The following is a 12,284-nucleotide window of genomic DNA, read 5'->3' on the forward strand; positions in this document are numbered from 1 at the left end:
AATCAGCCTCGAGATGGAATACCAGGAATGCCTACGACGGGTCCAGACATCACTAGGATGGAATACCCTCGTATCCCCACACACGTTTGGCACAATCAACCCTCGGGTTGGAGTACCAAACATATCAGGTCCAATCAATCATAGGGTACGGTCATCCTCAGGATGGAATACCCTAGATTGGAATACCTCTAGGACATAACTCAGGTCTACTCATAACTTGAGATCTAAGGATCTATCCTTGCGTCTCATCCACCATCCTCTGATTCGTCACAACCGAGTGCAACTCTCCCGAATCTCAACAATACATCCAATCCGAACGCGCTCCTACCAGCGACATAACCAACACAATCTTTATGCCCACAGCCTATGACTGGAATATCCTTACATGGTCCTCAACATAGGTATGGATTGCCTCTGAGCCCACATCATGAGTCTGGTATGCCCTCTCCGAACCTCAACTCATGACTGGAATGCTCCCGATAACCTATCGACACCGTTGTCGTCGCTTCAGATGCCCAACACTCCATCCTAGAGTCACTCACCTCCTCCATTGCCCAAGAAGGCCTAATCAATGACCTTCACAACACTAACAAGTGTCACAGTTCTGAAACCTCACCCTACACTATCCACTTGTAGAACAAGTTGCTACCCCATAACACATATATTCTCAGAACGTGACCTTATAACTAACAAAACCCATACAAAGTCTTCAGCATACTTCATCAGCATGTTCAATACTTGGGGACATACCTACTGATTTCTATAGCATAGCAACATACTCAATACCCACACATAGATTTACAAACACATACAAATACTTTTCGCACACCTGAAAACCTAAGTCGTTAATACCGCCCTAAACACAGAAACTGACCGAAACAGAAGGCTGCCTTCTGGTTGTTTCCAAAGTCCACCGAGACCTCCCCGGTCCCAACTTATCTGGAATACCGAAGTCCTGTCCGGTTGCTGAGCCAATAGTAATCTCACAGTCGCCCCATGCGACTCCCGAAGGAAACTTCGACTAGCAATAACCGCCCTAACTATATCGCCACTTCTGGCTCCATTAATCCTTCTGATCCATTCGATCATAATAGCCTGACAACCTGACGCCGTCGAATCAGATACGAAAAGTGAATGCTACCAGAATATTATAGTCTTACATCATGTCCGGTCTCCAACGACCTACCGTTTCCTGATTCCGATTATGCTATGGTCTACCCACAATCTTACGAACCGGCCCACCCTGACCTAATCATCTGAAAGAATTCTTATCCTCATCTTAAAATAAATGAATCCTTATCCTTTTACATTGCAAAGAGACATAATTATTGTTTGTGTCAGGGTCCATAATTTTATAAGGAAATACAATATAGAAGATGACTTGTTTACAAATTTTGAGGAGAACACTATGGTTACTCCGGACATCCAAGGTGGGGGAATTGATAGAGAAAACATACAAAGCATAGAATGGGGTCCAGAAGTCGTTCAATATATATGTGTTTTGCGTAATCAGATTGCAAATCAACTACTTTCACCTACTTTACATTAAATTATTATGTTATTTTAAATTTCATTATGTTTTTATTTGGATATTAAATGATTTATGTTTAATTTACATTTTGTATGACAATTTTTATTTGGATTTTTAAATGACTTGTGTGTAATTCATATTTTGTATGACAATCTGTATGTTTTTATAATTATTTAGCAACTTTATCCATCACTATATGCAACAGTAGGGTAAAATGGTCATTTTTTATTAGTCAACACATTTAGTCAGATGTACAATCAAACAGCATGATTTTTTATTCAGTCAGAATTTGTTATTCAGACAGACATTTCTCGATCAACACTTTTTCAATCAGCATCTGTCAAACGGGACCTATAAAAATATACCTTGTGACCATAGTTTCTCTCTTAGGAAGATATAGATTTGTTTCCATAACGGCCTCCCCTTTGATCTTGACTTATGAGACTTGAGAGCTTTTACTGGGCTGGCCCATACTAATCAAGGGTAATTATAGACCAGCCCATGAAAGCTACTATATAAATTGTTCCTACCGTATTCATCCGATATTTCCGGTCTTTGGTCTTCAATTAACTCTAGGGTTTGTTTATTTCAGATCATTCATAAGTTTTACTTCGTCAAAATCTTCTACACAACGCTAAACGAAAACATGAAGAATAATGTTAGAACCTCTAACGATGGCGGAAACTATCAGAAATCCGGTGCCTTAGCACCAGTCAATAACAACAAAATGAAGAAGAACAAGATGAGAATGGGGAGCGTAGGGGGAGGACTATCACTCCAAGCCTTTGCTAATGCTAAAGCGAAGAACGACGGATACAATCCGGCTTTAATCAGTATGTTTTTTCTTCTTCCCTAAAGCTTAATAACGATCGATTGCGTCTGAATACACATACTAGTTTTGATGATCTTATACACAGTAAATGTAAGCTAATCGTTCTGTATTAGCTAAGTGGTTTGAAATTGTGATCCGAGGATGAAATATTTGAAGGTGATTTAGTTTGTGTTTAATTCATGCTAAACAGCCTGAAGAAATGCGAGGCTTGGTTGTAATTTGGGTTATACTTATAGTCTCTAGACTTGTTTATATGATGGATGCTTATTTGGTCAGCTTAAAAAAACACAACACCAAGTATCTATGCTGAATACTGCCTTTATTTATTATTGTAATCTCACTTATCTGCTTTTTTTTATACAGAGATTGATGTTTGAATTCTTATTTATTATCCCTATACTCAATACATATCTTCACAATCCTCACAGAGAAGCAAAGGGAGTTCTACAAGAATGCAAAATGCGTTAACAAGTACAAGAAGTCACAGAAACAACAAAACAAAGAGCAGGACTCTTCCCAATCTACAAGATTCGTAGAGGTTGGGCTCTTCACTTTTATAACATAAAATTTGATTTGGTTGCTTTATATGTCTATTGATTTGAAGGTTAAATGCTTCTTTTTCTAATTAAGAAGGCTTATGTAAACTATGATTTCTGATGATTATAACTGGCAGGGTAGAAGTGAAAACAGGGAGAAAGGGAAGAAGAATTATGGGAATAAGATGGCATACAGTCTGAAAGAAATTTACAATAAGAAGCGGGAGGAGGAAGAGAAGGAAAGGATGGAGAAAGAGGCGATATTTAAAGCAAGAAAAGAAGAAAAAGAAAAATCAGAAGCTCGGCGTAAAGATAAAAGGGAGAAAATGTTTAAGAGAACGAGGTCAGGTCAACCGATTATGAAATACAGGATTGAACATTTGTTGCAGACAATTCAAGGTACAAAAGATTAACAGCGGGTATTTTTGTCTTTTGTCCAATATGCTTATATAACATCCAACCCAAATGTGTTTTATTTGTAATGCTTTCAAACAAACGTTAGACAACATTTTGACTAAGGTGTTGTATCTTTTTTTGACTTGATATATATAACTTAATCTGTTAAAGTTGTATATATATAGGTAAGTAGGTATTATCTTACTTAAAAAAGAAATCATTAATCCTAACCTAAATGGAATTTAGCACTCGAATCTTACATGCTTTTGATCTTGTTACGGATTCCATACAAGTAAAAATGTTAAGCATTTTAGTTTGTAAAGAGCTCTGAACTTGTGCAAGAAAAAAGAGTTCCATATAGATGCTAGTAAAAAAAGTCAGCCAAGTTTTTTTTTTTTTTTTTTCAAAAACTTCTCTTATTAGCAAAAGATAATTAATCAAAGATCACCAAAGGCGTAAAATGAGTGGAATGATAGAAATAATAAGCATTGGTTCAAATATGATTGCTCAATAAAAGTCTTATCCTTTGCTATAATTAATTCAGACCCATTTTGAAAAGAAAAAGAAAAATCCAAGATTCATGAAATAAATTAAAATATTCACAAACTTGAATACGGTTTAAGCTCTTCTGATTATCTTGTAAAACTATGTGTGAAGTTTCTGAGACCCTTTATATAAACTGTTGTTCATTGTAACTTATTTTTGACTGATTGTAAATTGAGAGTATTGCTTCCAAAAATACTCGTGGGAGAAGTAAGATTATAGAACTTAAGCTGTAATAAGTAAATAATAATTTTAGAAGCAAACTCAGTTATCCAAATATTAAAAACTAGTTGTGATAGTTGTGAGACCCGTATATTATACGAGTTGGATAAAACAAAAAAAAATTAAATATGAAGGTTTAAACAAATTTTTTTTTTAAATTTGAATTTAAAAGAAAACATATTAAATAATATATGAGTTGTAATATTGTAATTTATTGGTTATTTTTAATTAAGGCAATTATTAATTAATGTGTAAATATGATGTGTTAATTAAGAAAGATAAAAAAAATGAGATAATGACAAATGGAAAAAACATTTATTCAAAAATACCACAAAATGACAAGTGTCAAAACTCATAAGAGATTGATATGTGGCAAAAAAAATTCATTTATTAAAAAGGATATATTAATACAACGTAAGCTTTAATAAGCAAATAATATTTTTATGAAATGTACACTACAAATCTGGAAAGTGTAGTAACCGTTGTACACCTACTCTTGGTGCACATTTTAGTTCAAAAAGTGTAGTGATTGCTAAAAGGAGTCGATTAGATTTACTGATAATAAGGATGAAAAAGTAAAAATGTAGTTATAAAAAAAAGATGGGTGTTAACTAAATTGTATTATATCATTATTTTAAAATCAAGTTGGAAGTAAAAATATAGTTATAAACAAAAAGAATTAGATGGGTGTTAACTAAATTGTACTACTAGTATATCCTTTTTTTTTAAATCAAGTTGGAAGGCAAAGGACCAACAAACTTTTGCAACAAATCTTTTTTGGATGACATAAAAAAATTCTTTAAAAACTATAATTATAGATCTCTTGATGATAATATTACTATTCAATAATAAGTTAGACTCTATAAAGGAGTTTCACAACATTTGTTGTAAATAAATTGAAGTATCAAATGTAATGGTATAAACAACAAATTTTGATTATCCTTGCACGTTTTCTTAGATTTTGTCACTTTACATGAGGCAACCTTTAAACCAGAACGAACCATAATTAAACCCTCATTCCTTAAGCCCTAGAGAGGGGAAATACTTTTTTAGATTCACACATGCGTTGCATGTTTCTCTTCTATCCATTTGAAAACCAAAACTTCAGTCAGTCTAAGTATTGATATTCCTTCACCAGGTCGGTCGTGTGTGCTTATTTCTTAGCGGAAACCCCGACACACCTAAATGTGCCAAAAAGAACGCCCATGATTATTTTTGTAGGTAATTGACACCCGAGAGCACTCCACAATAACATGTTTGTAGTTTGACCCTAGTCGGGATTGTTTTGATCAATTAATTTTGTACCAATATCAACCTATTTGATCCCTTCATGTTTTCATTTATGATAATATCTATATGATTGAGTAATTTTTGACAATTTGTAACCTAAGATTAGAAATATAATAAAAGTTTTACATAGACATAACAGGTAACGGGCAAGAAACTACGCCGCTAACCCTTTTTGGATGCCGAAATTAATTCTTTTTAAGAAAACATCCATAGATCTCGAGTCATAACATTATTATGCATGACTCGTTGGACTCTATCGAGGAACTCCATAGCCTCTGGTGCAAGGAAACCAAGAGTATCAAATGTGAAAGCTATAAACGCGTGTTAATTATCCATACACGCTTTCTCATGTTTTGTCACTTTTCAATGACACAACTTTTAAAGCAGTCTGCCCACAATGAAAATCTCACACCACACAACGACAAGAGGGGAAACCTTTTATGATCCACACATGTGTGTTTCCTTCTACCCATCCAAAAACTAAAACATCGACTGATGTAAGTATTGATCTTCCTTCCAATGGGTTAGTCAAGAAGTTCACGTATGCCTGTTTCTTGGTAGAAACTCTGACACGCCCAAGTATGTCAAAAAGAAAATCCCTAGCTAGCTCGTGTCGGTACTTAAATCCCGAAAGCGCTCTACAATATTTTGCATGCTCGCCAAAATGGTCCAAGCATGCCTTGCGACAAAAAGGGCATGTCTCGTCAACTAGAAATAAATGGATCATAAGGAGGTACTTGAGTCTAGCACAACACTACACTGATGACATATGTTGGCCAAGACCATCAATAAAATAGTCATAAGAAAATCTTGAGCATGTGTTGCCCGTAGACACTCAAAAATAGGTTTCTGCCTAATAGTCATGTCAAGGTGTATTTCCATGTTTTGGATAATTTTACTAAAGATGGCACTAACCAATGCATGTTGGGTTTTAGGAGGGGCGTTGTCCATATTAGTGAAATTGATGAATTGATGACATCAAAGCTCAAAATCATACCACATAGACAAGACTAAACACAAACATAATCATAATCCATACAACATATGGCACTATGGCGTGAGATATGGTCTTGTAACATCCATAATTGAGCCCGTAAGGCCAAAACCGCATAGGACAGAGCCTCTACCGTGACATCCCCAATTTTCACGGTCTGGAAAGACCTTTTTATTTATGCTTATTTTAAACCAGAGTAATCTTTTGTGAATGCGGAATTTGTCCCATAAAAGTACTTCCAAATAAATGTTTTTCATTGATTAAAAACTTGGGATGTCATAATTGATACAAGAAACATAAGCATAAACATAGTCATTAGATGCCTTACAACATCTTTTAGATTATAGCATATATTTCCTCGAATCTCTCATCGGATCCAAACTATAACATCTCAAAAAGTAAGACCAAAATTTTTGATTTTTATATTAATAAAACCATTATCCATAACAATATCATAAAACCATAGTGAAATCATAGTATATCAAATAACATCCAAAAACATCAGAACCATGTAAAATGCGGAACAATGTGGTGTGTGCAGTGCAGTCATCCCGAGCTCTTCCCCTTCGAACCAGAAGTACCTGAAATATAAACTGAAAGCTGTAAACACAAAGCTTAGTCAACTCACCAAAATACCGCATACCATACATATCAAACATATAATAGGCCCCACTCGTCATCTGGTCCTACCCGACTTCGATCCTCGCTCAGAACAGATCTGTCAGTCATCAGGCCCCACCCGGTATATATACAAACATATAAACACATGCAAAAATCAAAAAGAAAGTTGCATACAATATAATCATCAGGCCCCGCCCAGTAAACATATCAGGAAAACATACATGTAGAGTCACACAGACAACTAGTATCCTAATCATAATAAACCATGGGTCGCATTGGTGCCTTTGACCCGCTAAACACAATAAGGAAACTCACCTCAAGCTGTTGAATCTCTCAAATAAAATCTCGGTCTGTTGATCTGGAAAATTCTCACGCTAACACCATCAAATAATAACCAATTAATAATTAGATCTCGGCCTATAATCAAGAATCTAAATTACTTTTCCAACATCCATGGTAAAAGATCATTTTACCCTTTTCTTACTTGGCCCAAAACCAAGGTCCAACCCATTTTCTCAAAAGGCTGAAATTCCTAAATGGCATCTGAAGGCCTAATATGGCCCAACTTCCTAATTGGGCCCAAAAATCATCATGGACCTAATCCCAAGAAAGCCCATAGTCTAGCGATGGCCCAAATTCATAAGGTCAATGGCCCAACAAGCCCCAAATCCTAAAAGTCCAAAATATGGCCCGAACCCATGAAATCTAACCGAAAGTCAAACTGTTGAGTACGTTGGGTGTACTCAGGCTTACGTTTATCATACTCCTTCCGGGGCCAGTACGTGCAGCGTACGAGCTGGGTACGCCCTGCATACTACGCAGACAACCAATCCAACCCATTAAGCGTTTAATCGGTTAAGCGATCAAGCCAAACTCTCATATTTGATCCTAAATGCTGACTTAAAATGTAAAGTTAGAGTTTGCCCATGCATTGCGTATGCCCTTCGTACTCAAACGTACGCCGAACGTACGTGGGTGCATCCGTGATCCTTCAATTAGCTAGTACGTTAAGCGTACTCATAGAGTATGCCCTGTGTACTAGCTAAGGACTAAAAATGATAGAAATTTTAACATTAAGGGTTAACGAGAAACATACCAATATTCTCGAATGTTTCAATTCTCCTCTACTTGAATCAGACTTCGTCCTCGAAGCCCGCTGCCCCAAATAACTTTGGGTAGTGCTCCTTCATCTCGTCCTCCGGCTCTCATGTCCATTTTATCCGTATTTTTGGGATGTTACATACCGGGTCCAGGTCCGAGTTTTTCGCTTCTTTGACCCGTTTACCTGTACAACTTTACATGCATATGGTACAACTTGTTAAAACATGTTTTTGGGTTCGATACAGCTCGTTAAAATGAATATGTTGTTGGGTTTGATATGTTACAAGTCGTTAAAATGAACACTTTTTTGGGTTTGATATGGTACAACTCGTAAAAATGAACACGTTTCCGTTTCTTGTGTCCTTTGGACCGGTCAAACTTTGGTTGTTTATACTTTATACCTTTGTTTGAAAGATTGTAACTCATTGCACAAAAAACAACAAAAATATAGTCTAAACTCATCTACAAACTTTAAATTACACGTTGGAAAAAACCGCATGTCAGTTCAACTAAAAAAATAAGGTATGCTTGTATAAAGAATTTTATAGAATAAAAAAGTTTAAATTTCTTGCTGAAAAGCTGAAATATTTCAGTTTTATTATCTCATCTTTGAAAAATTGTAACTCATCAAATATAACACCAAAAACAACAATGTAACACTGTGAATTTTTCAAACAGTTTTTTTTTTTCATTTTAAAATCACAAAAATGCTCATAATACATTTCACAAAAATCCCAATTATCAAAACATAAATCCATAATTGTTTAATTAACGATCCAGGATCCTCCAAAACATAACTCTTTATCTCGTGTGTACAATCAAGCCGTCGCCTTCCTGTGAACCTGACCTGAAACACATAACACATAACACGGTAAGCACGAAGCTTAGTGAGTTCCCCAAAATACCACATACAACACATAGTAGCCACTCGAGGCTATAACTTTGTAGACCCTCTGGTCCTAACTCTTTGGACCCTTTGGTCCTAAGCTCATTGGACCCTCCGGTCCAGTCTGCTTGAGCCTTCCGGCCTCATAAATCGTCGGACCCTTCGGTCTGGTCTATAACTCTGCATAGGATAAATCACAAAGACATAATGCATAGCATGCCACATACAACATGATAACATAATACTTAATGTAAGCACATAAGACCTTCCGGTCACACATAACTACCACTCAAGGTAAAGTATAGTGAGAAGACTCACCTCATAAGCCGACCAGTGTAATCTTGGACTCGGACATCTCGAACTAGTCTCCGCCTAACACATAGATTACACATCTCTAATTATCACTTTGATCCTACTCAAAAACCCCAAGGACCACTCTCTCTTCCTTCTTAACTCCCGGAGCGAATAAAATACCATTTTTATCCTTCCGAAATCTCCATTACTAATGTTGACCAAACCCTAATGTCAACAGAAGTCAAACTTGGTCAACAGTCCTTTTTGACCTAACTCGTCGAGTGCATATAGTGAATTGTCGAGTCTCATCGACTCTTAGGGGCCCTCTGGCTAAACCAACTCGACAAGTCAACCCTCCAACTCATCGAGTCACTACGCGACTCAGCTATTCGAGACAAACATGTAAGTCCCTAATTTGCCTGTGTATCAATCATATCCATTTGATGGTGTGGAATCTCAATCAAACAGATGATGTCAGATCAAATAGAAGAGAAAGAGAAGAAGAATAATATGAATCTTGTTTTATTTGATGATTAGAATGTAGATCGAAATACAAGATTCACACACACTCGCATAAGCTCCCGTTTCTCTCTTCTCTCTGGCCGTAAACTCCTTACGTTTTCATCAATCTCTACTCCTCACCCTCACACTTATATTTATACTTGGAGAACATGGGCTGGATAACATGGGCCGTAAATGGGTTTACGGCCGTAAACTCAACCGTAAACATGACCATAAACTCCAGAAAAATATAATTGCCCAGAAAAGCAAAGTATAAACCATATTTTGACCCAACAATCTCCCCCTTGGTTTATAACTTTCTTTTCTTAATTGACCCAACAAGCTCCCCTAAAAGGTAGCTGACTTTTCTTGTTAATCTTCATTGGAAGCTTGGCATCAGCATTTATCTTCAAACTCTTCACAACTTCAAGATGTACTTGATGAATCTTCAATGAATGACTTCATCTTGAGCACTTGAACTTTTCTTCAAGATTTGGCTCTGAACGCACATTGGCTGAGGAGACTTCTTGTACTGATTCTTGAAAGATGGCGCTTTCAGCTTGAGAATCTTCAGAGAGAACATCAGAGAGAACTGAACTTCTAGATCACTTTAGCAGGTACAAAGATAGCAGCAGACTGATTAAGGAGGCTTCAATGCAATCCGTCACATAATCTTCAATTTCAGCTTCACCTTGCTTCTGGGGTTGAAGGATTGAATGTTGAAAGAATAATCTTCATTTCTTGCTCCTTCGAATGTGAATTCTTTGATGCTCACGGACGAGGCTTTGGCTCAGAAATCTTCAACACAAACTTCATGAGTCTTATCTATACCTGAAATCACTTTTCAAGACAAAACAAAACTAAAAGAAAACTTAGCACACAAATTAAAACAAAAACAAAAATATTTTTGGATTTTGGATTTTTGATTTTTCTGAACAAGAAATAAAACAGAAATAACACTATTTTTGGATTTTTAATTTTTTTTATTTTTCTTTGATTTTTGAATTTTTCTTATTTATTTTATTTTATTTTCATTATTTTTAATTTTTCATTCTCCCCTAATATTTAAATTAGAAGAAACTATGACAAATTTAACAAAAATAAAAATGATATGTAACTTTAAAAGTGATTTGGGATCAAAGTTTTTAGACAACCTTAATCCACTTGTCGGTACCTTTCATATTCACATCTTTGTCTGGTCGATCGTCGGTATTGTTGTCCACTTAAACACGAAAAATTATGACAAATTTAGGACATACTATTTGTTACGAGACAAGGTGAACTTAAGTTCCTAGATATTATATCTGATCCTAAGTTCCTCAATACTATATCTTAAGGACCATTCAGCTGACGACGACCAGGGATATTGTTGTCCACCTAAATTGAGCAGCGAGATATATACACAATCTTTTAGTGTTCAATTTTAATTGTACTGGAACGTGTTTCCCGCTTCCTGATATGCCCCAGCCATCAAGAACTTCCAGAGTACTCCTTACACCGGGTGAGCAGACAACCATTCAGAGAGAGGATAGATTCAGAATTCTATTACTTATTGTTTCAGAGGGGTTGAGAAGTAGAAGGTTGCATATGCTGTGTACCAGGTCGGATTAGAAGTCACGCAACGGAGACAGCATATGGCTAACAGATAAGAGGAATTTCATATATATAACTTGCAGAGAAATAGAGTTGCATATGTTGTGTACCAGGTCGGATTGGATGTCACGCAAAGGAGACAACATATGGCTAACAGACGGAAAGAAAGAAAACGATTTTCAACAGACCTAATTTAACGGAATTTACCAGTCGCCCCATCCAACCAGAATTAAGGACAGAATCCGCACATCGAGGAAAAGTGAATCCACAGTTCTAGATACTGGTTATTTAATGTGACCGGTAGATTCCCATGTATATCTCTCTGCTCAACCTATCCAAGCGTCGTGAAATCAGGTTAAATGGATCTAACTAGGTCAAAGTTTGTCAAGTCCTTAAATTCATTAGGTTAAACTTTCCCTAGTCAAGTCCATTTAAAATCTTTCGTGCCTACCAGCGCATCGAACACAAAGCATAGACGATTCAACATAGGTACGTTACGCCGATTCAGACTGCCCGTTATTACTTGCTAATTTCATTTCCCAAAACATCTCCCTCAAGCACATTTCATAACCAACATATTTTTTATTTTCAGATTTTCTAATGTTTTTGGATTTTTTTTAATATTCTAATTTTTGTTTTGTTTTTATTTCTCCCCCTAAATTTGTGCATAGGAGAGAAACGAAAATAAATGCGCAAATTTAAACTATCCTAAAGCAAAAATTAGTCTTTAAAGCGAATCAGCTTAAGAAACACTCAGGAGAATAAAGAAGAAAACGCAAACCATAATTCACCGATTGAATCTGCATTTAGAAGGTCTGAGAACAGCACGCGTAATCTCAGAATAGATCCGAAAATTCTTCATATTATTAAGCACTAACCCCATGAGTGATCCCTTCCTTTTTTCCCTTCCCGCAAAGGACACATACTCTCAAATAATGTTCTAA

At 36.1% G+C, this 12,284-nt stretch overlaps 1 protein-coding gene across 1 annotated transcript; it reads left to right on the forward strand.

The window, feature by feature from the left end:
• Nucleotides 1–2,069: 2,069 nt before the first annotated feature.
• On the forward strand, nucleotides 2,070–3,471 carry LOC111886428 (rRNA-processing protein FYV7). The gene is made up of 3 exons (XM_023882675.3): nucleotides 2,070–2,364; nucleotides 2,792–2,901; nucleotides 3,037–3,471. Exons 1-3 carry the CDS (start codon nucleotides 2,178–2,180, stop codon nucleotides 3,310–3,312), a joined length of 573 nt encoding a protein of 190 aa, XP_023738443.1. The 5' UTR covers nucleotides 2,070–2,177; the 3' UTR covers nucleotides 3,313–3,471.
• The last annotated feature ends 8,813 nt before the right edge of the window (nucleotides 3,472–12,284 follow it).

Source organism: Lactuca sativa, chromosome 9 (genome assembly GCF_002870075.4).
Source record: "Lactuca sativa cultivar Salinas chromosome 9, Lsat_Salinas_v11, whole genome shotgun sequence".
Classification (NCBI taxonomy): Eukaryota; Viridiplantae; Streptophyta; class Magnoliopsida; order Asterales; family Asteraceae; genus Lactuca; species Lactuca sativa.

Coding starts and splice junctions, on each gene's coding strand:
- LOC111886428 (XM_023882675.3), top strand. CDS start 2,178: ATGAAGAATAATGTTAGAACCTCTAACGATGGCGGAAACTATCAGAAA. Junction 2,365..2,791: donor ATACAATCCGGCTTTAATCA/GTATGTTTTTTC, acceptor CAATCCTCACAG/AGAAGCAAAGGGAGTTCTAC. Junction 2,902..3,036: donor AATCTACAAGATTCGTAGAG/GTTGGGCTCTTC, acceptor TATAACTGGCAG/GGTAGAAGTGAAAACAGGGA.